General features: G+C 42.6%; 3 protein-coding genes across 3 annotated transcripts; all 3 read left to right on the top strand.

Annotated features, from left to right (window-relative positions):
- The first annotated feature begins 5,024 nt into the window (after positions 1-5,024).
- Positions 5,025-5,405, top strand: LOC132225006 (huntingtin-interacting protein M-like). The gene has a single exon (XM_059680209.1). It carries the CDS (start codon positions 5,025-5,027, stop codon positions 5,403-5,405), a length of 381 nt encoding a protein of 126 aa, XP_059536192.1.
- Positions 5,406-12,135: 6,730 nt separating this feature from the next.
- LOC132225004 (huntingtin-interacting protein M-like) lies at positions 12,136-12,516 on the top strand. The gene has a single exon (XM_059680208.1). The coding sequence runs from the start codon at positions 12,136-12,138 to the stop codon at positions 12,514-12,516; it is 381 nt and encodes a 126-aa protein (XP_059536191.1).
- Positions 12,517-19,240: 6,724 nt separating this feature from the next.
- Positions 19,241-19,621, top strand: LOC132225003 (huntingtin-interacting protein M-like). Its single transcript, XM_059680207.1, has one exon. It carries the CDS (start codon positions 19,241-19,243, stop codon positions 19,619-19,621), a length of 381 nt encoding a protein of 126 aa, XP_059536190.1.
- The last annotated feature ends 884 nt before the right edge of the window (positions 19,622-20,505 follow it).

Here is a 20,505-nt window from a genome sequence, read left to right on the forward strand (position 1 = left end):
CTTAGCCTTTTTTTGTCTGTGAAGCTTCTTATTTCCCCTTCAAGTTTGAATGATAGCCTTGCTGGATAGAGTATTCTTGGATTCAGTCCTTTGCTTTGCATCACTTTGTAAATTTCTGTCCATTCTTTTCTGGCCTGATGTGTTTCTGTTGAGAAATCATTTGATAATCTAATGGGAGATCCCTTGTATGTGACTTTCCGTCTCTCTCTTGCGGCCTGTAAGATTTTCTCTTTGTCCTGAACATTTGCCATGGTAATTATGATGTGTCTTGGTGTGGGTCTTTTTGGGTTCACCTTGTATGGGACTCTCTGGGCTTGTGTGACTTTTTTCTTCCCCACCTCAGGGAAGTTTTCTGATATTATTTCTTCGAATAGGTTTTCTAATCCTTGTTCATCTTTCTGTTGTTCTGGTACCCCTATTATTCGTATGTTGTTTTGTTTCATGTTGTCCCAAAGCTCCCTTAGGCTCTCCTCCTGTCTTTTAATTTTTTTCTCCAATTGCAGTACATTTTGGGTGTGTTTTGCCTCCTTGTCTTCTAATTCACGAATTCGGTCCTCCACTTCTCCTAGCCTACTGTTGATACTTTCAATGGTGTTTTTTTATTGCAGCTATATCACTCTTCATTTCTTCTTGGGTCTTACTTAAGTTGTTGATTTTTTCACTGTTTCTTCTTGCTTCTTGCAGAGGTTGTCGATTTTTCCCTCCATCCGGTTTATGCACTCTAGGACACTTATTCTGAATTCTTTTTCTGTCATGTTGCATGCCTCTGTATTACTTAGCTGATTTTCTGGAGAATCCTCCTTCTCTTTCCTTTGGGGGTTTCTTTGTCTACCCATGTTTGATCTCACTGACATATCTAGACGTTGAGTCGTTCAGTGGCTGCTCCCTGGGTGGCAGTGATTCCTTGGTCTGTGGTTGCTCTTCGGGCGGTTGCGGTAGCAGCTACTCTTCAGTTGGCAGCAGCTCCTCTGGTGGGTGCTGTTCACAGCTGTGGTGCCTCTTCTGGCTGGTGGGGGGCGGTTTCACGTACAGCTGCTGTTCCTTAGCAGAGGGTGTGGTGCTCAGTAGGCTGCTATTGCTCGGATCTGCTGCGTTGATTTAAGGGCACAAAATACAACACAACAAGGCACCACGTACCAGGCACTAAACACAAATATAGTCACAATATTAATAACCCCAAATAAAGGTGACCACCCGAATTAAGAGAATTAGGGGATAAGGAAGAAGGAAGAGATAAAGATAAAAGAGAAAAAAGAAAAGAAAAGTAGAGATCAAAAAGGGGAGTGCAAAAATGAAGTTCAGAAAAAGAAGGGGGGAAAATAAAAGCGAGAAAAGAAAAGAAAAAAAAGAGCGAAAAAAGAGAATGAAGTGGAAGAGGGGAAGAGACTTTTTATATGAGGAGAATACTCCTATAGAACCGCCACGAATCCCAGCAAATTCCAGCAACAGCTCCCTGTAGATGGATGCAAACTAGAAACAACCAATAATATAACGATGAAAATAGAATGGAGAACCCTAATCCCAAAATAAAATAAAGAGAAAATAAAATGGAACTTTAAAAGATGGTAAAATGGTAGCAGTGATAATGCTGGTTCAAAAATAAGAAGGTAGTAATTAAAAGGGTAAAATCAGGAAAAAGAAGATGGAAAAAGAAGAAAAAAGGAAGAAGAAGAAAAAAAAAAGGAGAAAAAAAAGAAAAAAGAAAAAAAAATTGGTTTCTTAGTTAAAAGGTTAAAAAAGAAGAAAAAAAAATTGCAGTAGTGAAGGTCCTTCGGTTCTTCTATTCTTCAGTCTGGCTCACCTTTAGTCCTGGAGGTAATCAGGAGAGTGTTGAGTTTCCCTGTGATACACTGTTCCTCTGTGTTGTAAACCACAGTCCTTATTTCAAAGCAGGCCTTATTTGTTTCTCAGACTGCCTTATTTTGTGTTTAGCAAAGAGTCAGTTTGTGGTGCAGCCTCTGGGTGGCAGTGTTCTGGGGTTGGCCTCTAAGGCTATATGGCATTGAAAATCCTTCTATAGGCCAGACCCTGTTAACTCCCAGGGACTGATCAGATTATTTTAATCCTTGATCTTGTTCAGGGTGGAATCTGGGTGTGGCTGTGCTCCTTGTCTGGGGGCTGGGGGGAGGAGTCTCACTCTCAGGAGAGAATGGCTGCCCCAGTCCTGGGCTCAGGGGTGTCTCAGCACTCAATTCGCTGCCACCTCTCCCGGCTCCCCCTCTCTCCCCAGTCTCTCCCCAGATTCCACTCGTCTGCACACTCTCCCTCTCTTCAGCACAGGTGAGTGTCTGTATCCGAAATGTCCCATGAACAGGATTCAGTGAAAAGAAACAAACAAACGCCGGCCGCGGAAACAGGGAAGGCTTGGTTTCTGTAAGCTTCTTCTCTTACCGGGACTGCATCGTCTGGTCAGCTCTTCAGGCTGCCCCCTTTAGGCTCAGTCCTCTGTGATCACAGATCCCAGCTCTCAACTCCCCAGGCTGTGCCAGGAATCCCGCGGTTCTCCTTTCCCCCAGTCAGGGGCTGTGCCTGTCCCAAGAGACGCCGCTGTCTGCCACGCAGTCTCCCTCCGACCCTCTTGGCTCAGAGGTCTGGCAAACTTTCCAGCCCAGATCCCTGGTTTTCTTACCTTTCCAGGGGAGTTCTGCTCTTCCCAGCTGGAAATGGTCTCACCAGCTGAGCAATTTCGCCAATTCGGTGTGGGTGTTACTAGTTTCAGCTGCTCACTCCATTTGCTCCGGGACACGACCTGGGACGCGTCTGCCTATATCGCCGCCATCTTCTGTCTCTCTAATAAAGATTAATTTTAAAAAGGAAGTGAGGAGCACAGCTGAGAAGGCCTTTATTGTCTTAGAGCAGCGGTTCTCAACCTATGGGTCGCAAACCCTTTGGGGGTCGAACGACCCTTTCACAGGGGTCACCTTAGACCATCGGAAAACACATATAAAATTACATATTGTTTTTGTGATTAATCACTATGCTTTAATTATGTTCAATTTGTAACAAGGAAAATACATCCTGCATATCAGATATTTACATTGTGACTCATAACAGTAGCAAAATTACAGTTGTGAAGTAGCAACGAAAATAATTTTATGGTTGGGGATCATCACAACATGAGGAACTGTATTAAAGGGTCGCTGCATTAGGAAGGTTGAGAACCACTGTCTCAGAGAATACCTAATCATCAAAAACAGACTATTGATAAACATATGAATATCAGATGTTGTTGGTGAAGATTTAGAGGGAAAATATTGGAATCTGGAGGAGAGGAAATTCTTGTTATCTAGGGGCAGAAATCACAGGTGAATTGTAACAATGAACATGTAGCTGAGCAGGTTCCCAAGGAAAGTGTTGAAGGCATGACATTGCTTTTTCTTGCTATTTTAAAGAAAATACATAAATTGAGGGAAGAACTGTTAAGCAAAAAAGAACCAGTACATGAAGATACAAGAAATTCTCAGCCTATCCAGATTGTGAAAGACATTAAAATGAGAGGATTCACTGTCAGGAAAGTGTCCCATGGAGATAAAATCAAGGATGTAGCTAGTCATCCATGTGCTAGTACAGCTGAGGAATCAAAAGGTCAGAGTATTCAGAGGGCTCTTTGAAGCAATAGAGGATATGAATCATGGATGTTCCCAGCTATCTTAGCAGAAGCAACAAATAGAGATGAGATTTTCCAAGAGGGATGTGGGAAGGAGCTTCTTGTCTAAGGACATGAATCCCCACGACATACATGGGAGACTACGGGATTTTTGCATATGTTAAATCAACAGAAACAATGTCATTTTTAACTGAAAGAATAGACAGAGGATGAAATGATAGAAGGTTGTGGTACTTCCAGGTGTTCACAAGCAGAAAATGGGCTGATAAACTACTCAACTGCAAACATGTGCTCAATTCAAAAGGAAAGATGATTCTGAGTGCAGAACATAGAGGGCAGAGCTGTGGAGCCAGGTGAATTCATGGGATCAGAAGGAAGAGCCTCACCTCAACAATGATCATTTCCAGGCCTTGAAGCTATGGAGGTTTGTGTGCTTCAATATTGAAGTTGCTTGGGTCAGAGACTCCTTTCTTCCTTCTACATTCTCTCTTTTGGAATAGACATATTTATGACTGTGATCAGCTATAAATGAACCAAAAACAAAGCAGAAACACAATATTAGTAGAGAGGAAAATGAAAATGATAAAAAACAAAAACAAAAATAAACATCTCTTGGTGCTTTGGCTTCACCTAGGACAGCCAAGAAAAAGCACATCTGGGCTTAAAATGATTCTTAAAAATGAGGCTCAACAACATCTACCTGATTCTGACAGATGAATCTACTGAGCAACTCATTGTGACTTCCAAAATGATTACAATATATTTTTCAAAAGGTGTAAAAAACCAAAACATTCATACAGATATAAAATGAACATGTGTTAAAAGATTCTATTTTCTCAATGAGGGAATGGCAAGGTGTTATAACTGGTTGAAAAGAGAAAACAAATTTAGATACGGGAATATTAATCAAGAACATTTCAACGAATGTATAAATGGATGTAAAACTGGTTTCCTGACATCATCACAGGGGGACAATTTAATATCTGCTAGACAAGACAGTTTACATGTTTATCAGTAACCTACAACTACTCCAAGGTTGTAAAGGACCTTAAAGACAATGTAAGGTTAGAATCAGATGGCATGGAATTGTGTCCTTAAGATGGGAAAAGTTTTCTATTGAAACACACTTATTTTTGCAATGTTAAAATCAAGCAGAAAATGACAGTTCCCTCAAAAGTCAGGGGCCAGTCGCTAGAGTTACAGGTCCCTGTAGGGGACATTTCTAGGCTGAGGTCTGATGAGGTCACAATGGACACCTATGACGACCCAAAGTCCAGGATGTCATAAAGGGCTCCCTGACCAATGAGGGGCTAGAGTGCAGAGATCTAAGACGCAGAGCTGAGCGGTGGTGTCTTCAAAGACCTAGTCCAGCTATACGTACAGTTAAGAAGGGCTGATCGGACTGAAATCAACAACCATGTCACAAAATCAAAGCCCTGCGAACTCCACCAAGACTCCAGACCACGATTTAACCGCCGAGTTGCAGTCTCCTTTGACCTACGTGGATCGCCTTCTTCAAAACAATCAACAGAATCAAGATCAAAGTTCCGGCGCAAATGACTTGGTTATGGTCATGCTCGACTCCCTGACGGACTACATCGTGGAGATGGTGGGCATGGAGGTCAACAACCAACGTGCGGCAAGTGCTGCAAGTGCTCCAAGTGCGCCAAGTGTGCGGAGCGCGCCGACTGCCCAGCCAGAGGCGGAGAGGGCAGCCAACAGCCATGAAGTGCCGCCGCGCTACCGTGATGCAGCCTTCACTCTGTTCGACCCAAAGCGTGCATCTAGAAGAGGCTGAAAGCCTGCGTCCCCGAGCCTGGCAAGAGTCATTGGAGCAGCCCAAGCTAAATGTCGCCTAGCTGAGGAAGCCAGGTTCTGTTGTCAACTAATGTCATTAAAGGACTGAACAGCACCGCAATACTTCTGATTCCGCTGTTTCTGTCATTTGGTGGGAGAAGTAGCTGCGAGACATCCAGGAGATATCTCATGGAGAATTGGAAGGTAGAAGGTGTGGGCAGTGTGGGAATGGTAGAATCGGGGACTTAAGGGAGCAGTTTCTAATGGCGACGGTGCGCGGGGAGGGGCGCTGGTGGGAGTAACTGGCGGAGGTTGTTGGGGAAGAGAAGACTTTCACAAGGGTTTTGAACAAGTCAAGGCTGGGGTGGGGGATGGCTCCCAGAATGATTGTGGTAACTGGGGTGGGCCTGAAGACCATGACTGAGGCGCCAAAGGATTTATTCCTAATTGGGAATGTCTAAAAGTAGGAAGTGGTGGCAACGGGGGTGGCAGAGAGGGTAGCATAGCAGTTGGCATGAACTTCATGGGATTGGGGCTTTACAGGAGGACTGAGGAGTGGTGGGAAAAAAACAAAGAAACCTATATAAAAGGAATTAGAGTCCGCTGATTTCATTTATTTATATACTGCCCCATTACAAAAAAGGACTTGAGACAGGGATTATTAAGTAGTGCTTTAACTGCCATTACAGTATATTATTTTGTCCTCTTTTGTGGATACTGCTACTTTAAACAGTAATATATAAAAGCTACTCTCTGGTCTAAGACTTAAAATTCAAGCAAGTCTTAATGATTTTAATTTCTTCTTTGATCTCATCGGCAACCCAGTCAATATTTAATAGCATGCTATTCAGCTTCCAGGTATTTGAGTATTTTGGGTTGTTTTTATTGTAGTTTATTTCTAATATTATGCCATCGGGGTCTGCGAAGATGCTTTTTATGATTTCAATCTTCTTGAATTTGGGGATACTTTGCTTGTGACCCAATATATGGTCTATTTTTGAATATGTCTTGTGAGCACATGAGTACAATGTATATTCCCTGGCTTTGGGGTGAAGCGTTCTGAACATGTCTGTTAAGTCCATCTGATCTAGTGAGTCATTTAGGATTGCTGTATCTTTGCTGATTGTTTGTCTAGAGGACTTACCCAGTGCTGTCAGTGGTGTATTAAAGTCCCCTACTATGATAGTATTTTTGTCAATCTCTCCTTTGATATCTTCCAGGAGTTTTTTTATGAATTTGGGTGCTCCTACATTGGGTGCATATATGTTTAACAGAGTTATATCTTCTTGTTGTATTGATCCCTTTAGTATTATGAAGTGGCCTTCCTTATCTCTTGTTAAGGTCTTCACTTTGAGGTCTATTTTGTCCGATATAAGTATTGCTACCCCAGCTTTCTTTTCCTTTCCATTTGCCTGAAAGATATTTTTCCATCCTTTCACTTTCAGTCTGTGTGAGTCCCTTCTAATGAGGTGGGTTTCTTGTAGACAGCAGATGTATGGGTCATGTTTTTTTTTATCCATTCAGCCACTCGATGTCTTTTGGTTGGAGCATTTAGTCTGTTTACGTTTAAAGTTATTATTGAAAGGTACTTGTTTGTAGCCATATCTTTTTGTTTGTGGCTGTTTTCTCTCTGAGCTTTTTCTTTTTTCTTTTTATACCAGTCCCTTTAGCATTCCTTGCATTGCTGGCTCGGTGGTGATAAACTCCCTTAGCCTTTTTTTGTCTGTGAAGCTTCTTATTTCCCCTTCAAGTTTGAATGATAGCCTTGCTGGATAGAGTATTCTTGGATTCAGTCCTTTGCTTTGCATCACTTTGTAAATTTCTGTCCATTCTTTTCTGGCCTGATGTGTTTCTGTTGAGAAATCATTTGATAATCTAATGGGAGATCCCTTGTATGTGACTTTCCGTCTCTCTCTTGCGGCCTGTAAGATTTTCTCTTTGTCCTGAACATTTGCCATGGTAATTATGATGTGTCTTGGTGTGGGTCTTTTTGGGTTCACCTTGTATGGGACTCTCTGGGCTTGTGTGACTTTTTTCTTCCCCACCTCAGGGAAGTTTTCTGATATTATTTCTTCGAATAGGTTTTCTAATCCTTGTTCATCTTTCTGTTGTTCTGGTACCCCTATTATTCGTATGTTGTTTTGTTTCATGTTGTCCCAAAGCTCCCTTAGGCTCTCCTCCTGTCTTTTAATTTTTTTCTCCAATTGCAGTACATTTTGGGTGTGTTTTGCCTCCTTGTCTTCTAATTCACGAATTCGGTCCTCCACTTCTCCTAGCCTACTGTTGATACTTTCAATGGTGTTTTTTTATTGCAGCTATATCACTCTTCATTTCTTCTTGGGTCTTACTTAAGTTGTTGATTTTTTCACTGTTTCTTCTTGCTTCTTGCAGAGGTTGTCGATTTTTCCCTCCATCCGGTTTATGCACTCTAGGACACTTATTCTGAATTCTTTTTCTGTCATGTTGCATGCCTCTGTATTACTTAGCTGATTTTCTGGAGAATCCTCCTTCTCTTTCCTTTGGGGGTTTCTTTGTCTACCCATGTTTGATCTCACTGACATATCTAGACGTTGAGTCGTTCAGTGGCTGCTCCCTGGGTGGCAGTGATTCCTTGGTCTGTGGTTGCTCTTCGGGCGGTTGCGGTAGCAGCTACTCTTCAGTTGGCAGCAGCTCCTCTGGTGGGTGCTGTTCACAGCTGTGGTGCCTCTTCTGGCTGGTGGGGGGCGGTTTCACGTACAGCTGCTGTTCCTTAGCAGAGGGTGTGGTGCTCAGTAGGCTGCTATTGCTCGGATCTGCTGCGTTGATTTAAGGGCACAAAATACAACACAACAAGGCACCACGTACCAGGCACTAAACACAAATATAGTCACAATATTAATAACCCCAAATAAAGGTGACCACCCGAATTAAGAGAATTAGGGGATAAGGAAGAAGGAAGAGATAAAGATAAAAGAGAAAAAAGAAAAGAAAAGTAGAGATCAAAAAGGGGAGTGCAAAAATGAAGTTCAGAAAAAGAAGGGGGGAAAATAAAAGCGAGAAAAGAAAAGAAAAAAAAGAGCGAAAAAAGAGAATGAAGTGGAAGAGGGGAAGAGACTTTTTATATGAGGAGAATACTCCTATAGAACCGCCACGAATCCCAGCAAATTCCAGCAACAGCTCCCTGTAGATGGATGCAAACTAGAAACAACCAATAATATAACGATGAAAATAGAATGGAGAACCCTAATCCCAAAATAAAATAAAGAGAAAATAAAATGGAACTTTAAAAGATGGTAAAATGGTAGCAGTGATAATGCTGGTTCAAAAATAAGAAGGTAGTAATTAAAAGGGTAAAATCAGGAAAAAGAAGATGGAAAAAGAAGAAAAAAGGAAGAAGAAGAAAAAAAAAAGGAGAAAAAAAAGAAAAAAGAAAAAAAAATTGGTTTCTTAGTTAAAAGGTTAAAAAAGAAGAAAAAAAAATTGCAGTAGTGAAGGTCCTTCGGTTCTTCTATTCTTCAGTCTGGCTCACCTTTAGTCCTGGAGGTAATCAGGAGAGTGTTGAGTTTCCCTGTGATACACTGTTCCTCTGTGTTGTAAACCACAGTCCTTATTTCAAAGCAGGCCTTATTTGTTTCTCAGACTGCCTTATTTTGTGTTTAGCAAAGAGTCAGTTTGTGGTGCAGCCTCTGGGTGGCAGTGTTCTGGGGTTGGCCTCTAAGGCTATATGGCATTGAAAATCCTTCTATAGGCCAGACCCTGTTAACTCCCAGGGACTGATCAGATTATTTTAATCCTTGATCTTGTTCAGGGTGGAATCTGGGTGTGGCTGTGCTCCTTGTCTGGGGGCTGGGGGGAGGAGTCTCACTCTCAGGAGAGAATGGCTGCCCCAGTCCTGGGCTCAGGGGTGTCTCAGCACTCAATTCGCTGCCACCTCTCCCGGCTCCCCCTCTCTCCCCAGTCTCTCCCCAGATTCCACTCGTCTGCACACTCTCCCTCTCTTCAGCACAGGTGAGTGTCTGTATCCGAAATGTCCCATGAACAGGATTCAGTGAAAAGAAACAAACAAACGCCGGCCGCGGAAACAGGGAAGGCTTGGTTTCTGTAAGCTTCTTCTCTTACCGGGACTGCATCGTCTGGTCAGCTCTTCAGGCTGCCCCCTTTAGGCTCAGTCCTCTGTGATCACAGATCCCAGCTCTCAACTCCCCAGGCTGTGCCAGGAATCCCGCGGTTCTCCTTTCCCCCAGTCAGGGGCTGTGCCTGTCCCAAGAGACGCCGCTGTCTGCCACGCAGTCTCCCTCCGACCCTCTTGGCTCAGAGGTCTGGCAAACTTTCCAGCCCAGATCCCTGGTTTTCTTACCTTTCCAGGGGAGTTCTGCTCTTCCCAGCTGGAAATGGTCTCACCAGCTGAGCAATTTCGCCAATTCGGTGTGGGTGTTACTAGTTTCAGCTGCTCACTCCATTTGCTCCGGGACACGACCTGGGACGCGTCTGCCTATATCGCCGCCATCTTCTGTCTCTCTAATAAAGATTAATTTTAAAAAGGAAGTGAGGAGCACAGCTGAGAAGGCCTTTATTGTCTTAGAGCAGCGGTTCTCAACCTATGGGTCGCAAACCCTTTGGGGGTCGAACGACCCTTTCACAGGGGTCACCTTAGACCATCGGAAAACACATATAAAATTACATATTGTTTTTGTGATTAATCACTATGCTTTAATTATGTTCAATTTGTAACAAGGAAAATACATCCTGCATATCAGATATTTACATTGTGACTCATAACAGTAGCAAAATTACAGTTGTGAAGTAGCAACGAAAATAATTTTATGGTTGGGGATCATCACAACATGAGGAACTGTATTAAAGGGTCGCTGCATTAGGAAGGTTGAGAACCACTGTCTCAGAGAATACCTAATCATCAAAAACAGACTATTGATAAACATATGAATATCAGATGTTGTTGGTGAAGATTTAGAGGGAAAATATTGGAATCTGGAGGAGAGGAAATTCTTGTTATCTAGGGGCAGAAATCACAGGTGAATTGTAACAATGAACATGTAGCTGAGCAGGTTCCCAAGGAAAGTGTTGAAGGCATGACATTGCTTTTTCTTGCTATTTTAAAGAAAATACATAAATTGAGGGAAGAACTGTTAAGCAAAAAAGAACCAGTACATGAAGATACAAGAAATTCTCAGCCTATCCAGATTGTGAAAGACATTAAAATGAGAGGATTCACTGTCAGGAAAGTGTCCCATGGAGATAAAATCAAGGATGTAGCTAGTCATCCATGTGCTAGTACAGCTGAGGAATCAAAAGGTCAGAGTATTCAGAGGGCTCTTTGAAGCAATAGAGGATATGAATCATGGATGTTCCCAGCTATCTTAGCAGAAGCAACAAATAGAGATGAGATTTTCCAAGAGGGATGTGGGAAGGAGCTTCTTGTCTAAGGACATGAATCCCCACGACATACATGGGAGACTACGGGATTTTTGCATATGTTAAATCAACAGAAACAATGTCATTTTTAACTGAAAGAATAGACAGAGGATGAAATGATAGAAGGTTGTGGTACTTCCAGGTGTTCACAAGCAGAAAATGGGCTGATAAACTACTCAACTGCAAACATGTGCTCAATTCAAAAGGAAAGATGATTCTGAGTGCAGAACATAGAGGGCAGAGCTGTGGAGCCAGGTGAATTCATGGGATCAGAAGGAAGAGCCTCACCTCAACAATGATCATTTCCAGGCCTTGAAGCTATGGAGGTTTGTGTGCTTCAATATTGAAGTTGCTTGGGTCAGAGACTCCTTTCTTCCTTCTACATTCTCTCTTTTGGAATAGACATATTTATGACTGTGATCAGCTATAAATGAACCAAAAACAAAGCAGAAACACAATATTAGTAGAGAGGAAAATGAAAATGATAAAAAACAAAAACAAAAATAAACATCTCTTGGTGCTTTGGCTTCACCTAGGACAGCCAAGAAAAAGCACATCTGGGCTTAAAATGATTCTTAAAAATGAGGCTCAACAACATCTACCTGATTCTGACAGATGAATCTACTGAGCAACTCATTGTGACTTCCAAAATGATTACAATATATTTTTCAAAAGGTGTAAAAAACCAAAACATTCATACAGATATAAAATGAACATGTGTTAAAAGATTCTATTTTCTCAATGAGGGAATGGCAAGGTGTTATAACTGGTTGAAAAGAGAAAACAAATTTAGATACGGGAATATTAATCAAGAACATTTCAACGAATGTATAAATGGATGTAAAACTGGTTTCCTGACATCATCACAGGGGGACAATTTAATATCTGCTAGACAAGACAGTTTACATGTTTATCAGTAACCTACAACTACTCCAAGGTTGTAAAGGACCTTAAAGACAATGTAAGGTTAGAATCAGATGGCATGGAATTGTGTCCTTAAGATGGGAAAAGTTTTCTATTGAAACACACTTATTTTTGCAATGTTAAAATCAAGCAGAAAATGACAGTTCCCTCAAAAGTCAGGGGCCAGTCGCTAGAGTTACAGGTCCCTGTAGGGGACATTTCTAGGCTGAGGTCTGATGAGGTCACAATGGACACCTATGACGACCCAAAGTCCAGGATGTCATAAAGGGCTCCCTGACCAATGAGGGGCTAGAGTGCAGAGATCTAAGACGCAGAGCTGAGCGGTGGTGTCTTCAAAGACCTAGTCCAGCTATACGTACAGTTAAGAAGGGCTGATCGGACTGAAATCAACAACCATGTCACAAAATCAAAGCCCTGCGAACTCCACCAAGACTCCAGACCACGATTTAACCGCCGAGTTGCAGTCTCCTTTGACCTACGTGGATCGCCTTCTTCAAAACAATCAACAGAATCAAGATCAAAGTTCCGGCGCAAATGACTTGGTTATGGTCATGCTCGACTCCCTGACGGACTACATCGTGGAGATGGTGGGCATGGAGGTCAACAACCAACGTGCGGCAAGTGCTGCAAGTGCTCCAAGTGCGCCAAGTGTGCGGAGCGCGCCGACTGCCCAGCCAGAGGCGGAGAGGGCAGCCAACAGCCATGAAGTGCCGCCGCGCTACCGTGATGCAGCCTTCACTCTGTTCGACCCAAAGCGTGCATCTAGAAGAGGCTGAAAGCCTGCGTCCCCGAGCCTGGCAAGAGTCATTGGAGCAGCCCAAGCTAAATGTCGCCTAGCTGAGGAAGCCAGGTTCTGTTGTCAACTAATGTCATTAAAGGACTGAACAGCACCGCAATACTTCTGATTCCGCTGTTTCTGTCATTTGGTGGGAGAAGTAGCTGCGAGACATCCAGGAGATATCTCATGGAGAATTGGAAGGTAGAAGGTGTGGGCAGTGTGGGAATGGTAGAATCGGGGACTTAAGGGAGCAGTTTCTAATGGCGACGGTGCGCGGGGAGGGGCGCTGGTGGGAGTAACTGGCGGAGGTTGTTGGGGAAGAGAAGACTTTCACAAGGGTTTTGAACAAGTCAAGGCTGGGGTGGGGGATGGCTCCCAGAATGATTGTGGTAACTGGGGTGGGCCTGAAGACCATGACTGAGGCGCCAAAGGATTTATTCCTAATTGGGAATGTCTAAAAGTAGGAAGTGGTGGCAACGGGGGTGGCAGAGAGGGTAGCATAGCAGTTGGCATGAACTTCATGGGATTGGGGCTTTACAGGAGGACTGAGGAGTGGTGGGAAAAAAACAAAGAAACCTATATAAAAGGAATTAGAGTCCGCTGATTTCATTTATTTATATACTGCCCCATTACAAAAAAGGACTTGAGACAGGGATTATTAAGTAGTGCTTTAACTGCCATTACAGTATATTATTTTGTCCTCTTTTGTGGATACTGCTACTTTAAACAGTAATATATAAAAGCTACTCTCTGGTCTAAGACTTAAAATTCAAGCAAGTCTTAATGATTTTAATTTCTTCTTTGATCTCATCGGCAACCCAGTCAATATTTAATAGCATGCTATTCAGCTTCCAGGTATTTGAGTATTTTGGGTTGTTTTTATTGTAGTTTATTTCTAATATTATGCCATCGGGGTCTGCGAAGATGCTTTTTATGATTTCAATCTTCTTGAATTTGGGGATACTTTGCTTGTGACCCAATATATGGTCTATTTTTGAATATGTCTTGTGAGCACATGAGTACAATGTATATTCCCTGGCTTTGGGGTGAAGCGTTCTGAACATGTCTGTTAAGTCCATCTGATCTAGTGAGTCATTTAGGATTGCTGTATCTTTGCTGATTGTTTGTCTAGAGGACTTACCCAGTGCTGTCAGTGGTGTATTAAAGTCCCCTACTATGATAGTATTTTTGTCAATCTCTCCTTTGATATCTTCCAGGAGTTTTTTTATGAATTTGGGTGCTCCTACATTGGGTGCATATATGTTTAACAGAGTTATATCTTCTTGTTGTATTGATCCCTTTAGTATTATGAAGTGGCCTTCCTTATCTCTTGTTAAGGTCTTCACTTTGAGGTCTATTTTGTCCGATATAAGTATTGCTACCCCAGCTTTCTTTTCCTTTCCATTTGCCTGAAAGATATTTTTCCATCCTTTCACTTTCAGTCTGTGTGAGTCCCTTCTAATGAGGTGGGTTTCTTGTAGACAGCAGATGTATGGGTCATGTTTTTTTTTATCCATTCAGCCACTCGATGTCTTTTGGTTGGAGCATTTAGTCTGTTTACGTTTAAAGTTATTATTGAAAGGTACTTGTTTGTAGCCATATCTTTTTGTTTGTGGCTGTTTTCTCTCTGAGCTTTTTCTTTTTTCTTTTTATACCAGTCCCTTTAGCATTCCTTGCATTGCTGGCTCGGTGGTGATAAACTCCCTTAGCCTTTTTTTGTCTGTGAAGCTTCTTATTTCCCCTTCAAGTTTGAATGATAGCCTTGCTGGATAGAGTATTCTTGGATTCAGTCCTTTGCTTTGCATCACTTTGTAAATTTCTGTCCATTCTTTTCTGGCCTGATGTGTTTCTGTTGAGAAATCATTTGATAATCTAATGGGAGATCCCTTGTATGTGACTTTCCGTCTCTCTCTTGCGGCCTGTAAGATTTTCTCTTTGTCCTGAACATTTGCCATGGTAATTATGATGTGTTTTGGTGTGGGTCTTTTTGGGTTCACCTTGTATGGGACTCTCTGGGCTTGTGTGACTTTTTTCTTCCCCACCTCAGGGAAGTTTTCTGATATTATTTCTTCGAATAGGTTTTCTAATCCTTGTTCATCTTTCTGTTGTTCTGGTACCCCTATTATTCGTATGTTGTTTTGTTTCATGTTGTCCCAAAGCTCCCTTAGGCTCTCCTCCTGTCTTTTAATTTTTTTCTCCAATTGCAGTACATTTTGGGTGTGTTTTGCCTCCTTGTCTTCTAATTCACGAATTCGGTCCTCCACTTCTCCTAGCCTACTGTTGATACTTTCAATGGTGTTTTTTTATTGCAGCTATATCACTCTTCATTTCTTCTTGGGTCTTACTTAAGTTGTTGATTTTTTCACTGTTTCTTCTTGCTTCTTGCAGAGGTTGTCGATTTTTCCCTCCATCCGGTTTATGCACTCTAGGACACTTATTCTGAATTCTTTTTCTGTCATGTTGCATGCCTCTGTATTACTTAGCTGATTTTCTGGAGAATCCTCCTTCTCTTTCCTTTGGGGGTTTCTTTGTCTACCCATGTTTGATCTCACTGACATATCTAGACGTTGAGTCGTTCAGTGGCTGCTCCCTGGGTGGCAGTGATTCCTTGGTCTGTGGTTGCTCTTCGGGCGGTTGCGGTAGCAGCTGCTCTTCAGTTGGCAGCAGCTCCTCTGGTGGGTGCTGTTCACAGCTGTGGTGCCTCTTCTGGCTGGTGGGGGGCGGTTTCACGTACAGCTGCTGTTCCTTAGCAGAGGGTGTGGTGCTCAGTAGGCTGCTATTGCTCGGATCTGCTGCGTTGATTTAAGGGCACAAAATACAACACAACAAGGCACCACGTACCAGGCACTAAACACAAATATAGTCACGATATTAATAACCCCAAATAAAGGTGACCACCCGAATTAAGAGAATTAGGGGATAAGGAAGAAGGAAGAGATAAAGATAAGAGAGAAAAAAGAATAGAAAAGTAGGGATCAAAAAGGGGAGTGCAAAAATGAAATTGGGAAAAAGGAGGGGGGAAAGTAAAAGCGAGAAAAGAAAAGAAAAAAAAAGAGCGAAAAGACTGAATGAAGTGGAAGAGGGGAAGAGACTTTTTATATGAGGAGAATACTCCTATAGAACCGCCACGAATCCCAGCAAATTCAAGCAACAGCTCCCTGTAGATGGATGCAAACTAGAAACAACCAATAATATAACGATGAAAATAGAATGGAGAACACTAATCCCAAAATAAAATAAAGAGAAAATAAAATGGCACTTTAAAAGATGGTAAAATGGTAGCAGTGATAATACTGGTTCAAAAATAAGAAGGTAGTAATTAAAAGGGTAAAATCAGGAAAAAGAAGATGGAAAAAGAAGAAAAAAAAGAATTAGAAAAAAAAGGAGGAAAAAAAAGAAAAAAGAAAAAAAAATTGGTTTCTTAGTTAAAAGGTTAAAAAAGAAGAAAAAAAATTGCAGTAGCGAAGGTCCTTCGGTTCTTCTATTCTTCAGTCTGGCTCGCCTTTAGTCCTGCCAGGTAATCAGGAGAGTGTTGAGTTTCCCTGTGATACACTGTTCCTCTGTGTTGTAAACCACAGTCCTTATTTCAAAGCAGGCCTTATTTGTTTCTCAGACTGCCTTATTTTGTGTTTAGCAAAGAGTCAGTTTGTGGCGCAGCCTCTGGGTGGCAGTGTTCTGGGGTTGGCCTCTGAGGCTATATGGCATTGAAAATCCTTCTATAGGCCAGACCCTGTTAACTCCCAGGGACTGATCAGATTATTTTAATCCTTGATCTTGTTCAGGGTGGAATCTGGGTGTGGCTGTGCTCCTTGTCTGGGGGCTGGGGGGGAGGAGTCTCACTCTCAAGAGAGAATGGCTGCCCCAGTCCTGAGCTCAGGGGTGTCTCAGCACTCAATTCACTGCCACCTCTCCCGGCTTCCCCTCTCTCCCCAGTCTCTTCCAGATTCCACTCGTCTGCACACTCTCCCTCTCTTCAGCACAGGTGAGTGTCTGTATCCGAAATGTCCCATGAACAGGATTCAGTGAAAACAAACAAACGCCGGCCGCGGAAACAGGGAAGGCTTGGTTTCTGTAAGCTTCTTCTCTTACCAGGACAGCATGGTCTGGTCAGCTCTTCAGGCTGCCCCCTTTAGGCTCAGTCCTCTGTGATCACAGATCCCAGCTCTCAACTCCCCAGGCGGCGCCAGGAATCCCGAGGTTCTCCTTTCCCCCAGTCAGGGGCTGTGCCTGTCCCAAGGGACGCCGCTGTCTGCCACGCGGTCTCCCTCCGACTCTCTGGGCTCAGAGGTCTGGCAAACCTTCCTGCCCAAATCCCTGTTTTTTTTACCTTTCCAGGGGAGTTCTGCTCTTCCCCGCTGCAAATGGTCTCACCAGCTGAGCAATTTCGCCAATTCGGTGTGGGTGTTACTAGTTTCAGCTGCTCACTCCATTTGCTCCGGGACATGACCTGGGACACATCTGCCTATATCGCCGCCATCTTCTGTCTCTCTAATAAAGATTAATTTAAAAAAGGATGTGAGGAACACAGCTGAGAAGGCCTTTATTGTCTTAGAGCAGCGGTTCTCAACCTATGGGTCGCAAACCCTTTGGGGGTCGAACGACCCTTTCACAGGGGTCACCTTAGACCATCGGAAAACACATATAAAATTATATATTGTTTTTGTGATTAATCACTATGCTTTAATTATGTTCAATTTGTAACAATGAAAATACATCCTGCATATCAGATATTTACATTGTGATGCATAACAATAGCAAAATTGCAGTTGTGAAGTAGCAACGAAAATAATTTTATGGTTGGGGGTCATCACAACATGAGGAACTGTATTAAAGGGTCGCTGCATTAGGAAGGTTGAGAACCACTGTCTCAGAGAATGCCTAATCATCAAAAACAGACTATTGATAAACATATGAATATCAGATGTTGTTGGTGACGATTTAGAGGGAAAATATTGGAATCTGGAGGAGAGGAAATTCTTGTTATCTAGGGGCAGAAATCACAGGTGAATTGTAACAATGAACATGTAGCTGAGCAGGTTCCCAAGGAAAGTGTTGAAGGCATGACATTGCTTTTTCTTGCTATTTTAAAGAAAATACATAAATTGAGGGAAGAACTGTTAAGCAAAAAAGAACCAGTACATGAAGATACAAGAAATTCTCAGCCTATCCAGATTGTGAAAGACATTAAAATGAGAGGATTCACTGTCAGGAAAGTGTCCCATGGAGATAAAATCAAGGATGTAGCTAGTCATCCATGTGCTAGTACAGCTGAGGAATCAAAAGGTCAGAGTATTCAGAGGGCTCTTTGAAGCAATAGAGGATATGAATCATGGATGTTCCCAGCTATCTTAGCAGAAGCAACAAATAGAGATGAGATTTTCCAAGAGGGATGTGGGAAGGAGCTTCTTGTCTAAGGACATGAATCCCCACGACATACATGGGAGACTACGGGATTTTTGCATATGTTAAATCAACAGAAACAATGTCATTTTTAACTGAAAGAATAGACAGAGGATGAAATGATAGAAGGTTGTGGTACTTCCAGGTGTTCACAAGCAGAAAATGGGCTGATAAACTACTCAACTGCAAACATGTGCTCAATTCAAAAGGAAAGATGATTCTGAGTGCAGAACATAGAGGGCAGAGCTGTGGAGCCAGGTGAATTCATGGGATCAGAAGGAAGAGCCTCACCTCAACAATGATCATTTCCAGGCCTTGAAGCTATGGAGGTTTGTGTGCTTCAATATTGAAGTTGCTTGGGTCAGAGACTCCTTTCTTCCTTCTACATTCTCTCTTTTGGAATAGACATATTTATGACTGTGATCAGCTATAAATGAACCAAAAACAAAGCAGAAACACAATATTAGTAGAGAGGAAAATGAAAATGATAAAAAACAAAAACAAAAATAAACATCTCTTGGTGCTTTGGCTTCACCTAGGACAGCCAAGAAAAAGCACATCTGGGCTTAAAATGATTCTTAAAAATGAGGCTCAACAACATCTACCTGATTCTGACAGATGAATCTACTGAGCAACTCATTGTGACTTCCAAAATGATTACAATATATTTTTCAAAAGGTGTAAAAAACCAAAACATTCATACAGATATAAAATGAACATGTGTTAAAAGATTCTATTTTCTCAATGAGGGAATGGCAAGGTGTTATAACTGGTTGAAAAGAGAAAACAAATTTAGATACGGGAATATTAATCAAGAACATTTCAACGAATGTATAAATGGATGTAAAACTGGTTTCCTGACATCATCACAGGGGGACAATTTAATATCTGCTAGACAAGACAGTTTACATGTTTATCAGTAACCTACAACTACTCCAAGGTTGTAAAGGACCTTAAAGACAATGTAAGGTTAGAATCAGATGGCATGGAATTGTGTCCTTAAGATGGGAAAAGTTTTCTATTGAAACACACTTATTTTTGCAATGTTAAAATCAAGCAGAAAATGACAGTTCCCTCAAAAGTCAGGGGCCAGTCGCTAGAGTTACAGGTCCCTGTAGGGGACATTTCTAGGCTGAGGTCTGATGAGGTCACAATGGACACCTATGACGACCCAAAGTCCAGGATGTCATAAAGGGCTCCCTGACCAATGAGGGGCTAGAGTGCAGAGATCTAAGACGCAGAGCTGAGCGGTGGTGTCTTCAAAGACCTAGTCCAGCTATACGTACAGTTAAGAAGGGCTGATCGGACTGAAATCAACAACCATGTCACAAAATCAAAGCCCTGCGAACTCCACCAAGACTCCAGACCACGATTTAACCGCCGAGTTGCAGTCTCCTTTGACCTACGTGGATCGCCTTCTTCAAAACAATCAACAGAATCAAGATCAAAGTTCCGGCGCAAATGACTTGGTTATGGTCATGCTCGACTCCCTGACGGACTACATCGTGGAGATGGTGGGCATGGAGGTCAACAACCAACGTGCGGCAAGTGCTGCAAGTGCTCCAAGTGCGCCAAGTGTGCGGAGCGCGCCGACTGCCCAGCCAGAGGCGGAGAGGGCAGCCAACAGCCATGAAGTGCCGCCGCGCTACCGTGATGCAGCCTTCACTCTGTTCGACCCAAAGCGTGCATCTAGAAGAGGCTGAAAGCCTGCGTCCCCGAGCCTGGCAAGAGTCATTGGAGCAGCCCAAGCTAAATGTCGCCTAGCTGAGGAAGCCAGGTTCTGTTGTCAACTAATGTCATTAAAGGACTGAACAGCACCGCAATACTTCTGATTCCGCTGTTTCTGTCATTTGGTGGGAGAAGTAGCTGCGAGACATCCAGGAGATATCTCATGGAGAATTGGAAGGTAGAAGGTGTGGGCAGTGTGGGAATGGTAGAATCGGGGACTTAAGGGAGCAGTTTCTAATGGCGACGGTGCGCGGGGAGGGGCGCTGGTGGGAGTAACTGGCGGAGGTTGTTGGGGAAGAGAAGACTTTCACAAGGGTTTTGAACAAGTCAAGGCTGGGGTGGGGGATGGCTCCCAGAATGATTGTGGTAACTGGGGTGGGCCTGAAGACCATGACTGAGGCGCCAAAGGATTTATTCCTAATTGGGAATGTCTAAAAGTAGGAAGTGGTGGCAACGGGGGTGGCAGAGAGGGTAGCATAGCAGTTGGCATGAACTTCATGGGATTGGGGCTTTACAGGAGGACTGAGGAGTGGTGGGAAAAAAACAAAGAAACCTATATAAAAGGAATTAGAGTCCGCTGATTTCATTTATTTATATACTGCCCCATTACAAAAAAGGACTTGAGACAGGGATTATTAAGTAGTGCTTTAACTGCCATTACAGTATATTATTTTGTCCTCTTTTGTGGATACTGCTACTTTAAACAGTAATATATAAAAGCTACTCTCTGGTCTAAGACTTAAAATTCAAGCAAGTCTTAATGATTTTAATTTCTTCTTTGATCTCATCGGCAACCCAGTCAATATTTAATAGCATGCTATTCAGCTTCCAGGTATTTGAGTATTTTGGGTTGTTTTTA

The sequence above is a fragment of the Myotis daubentonii genome, chromosome X (assembly GCF_963259705.1).
Source record: "Myotis daubentonii chromosome X, mMyoDau2.1, whole genome shotgun sequence".
NCBI lineage: Eukaryota > Metazoa > Chordata > Mammalia > Chiroptera > Vespertilionidae > Myotis > Myotis daubentonii.

What these genes read in the sequence shown, in the direction of transcription:
- LOC132225006 (XM_059680209.1), top strand. Translation starts at nt 5,025, where the DNA reads ATGTCACAAAATCAAAGCCCTGCGAACTCCACCAAGACTCCAGACCAC.
- LOC132225004 (XM_059680208.1), top strand. Translation starts at nt 12,136, where the DNA reads ATGTCACAAAATCAAAGCCCTGCGAACTCCACCAAGACTCCAGACCAC.
- LOC132225003 (XM_059680207.1), top strand. Translation starts at nt 19,241, where the DNA reads ATGTCACAAAATCAAAGCCCTGCGAACTCCACCAAGACTCCAGACCAC.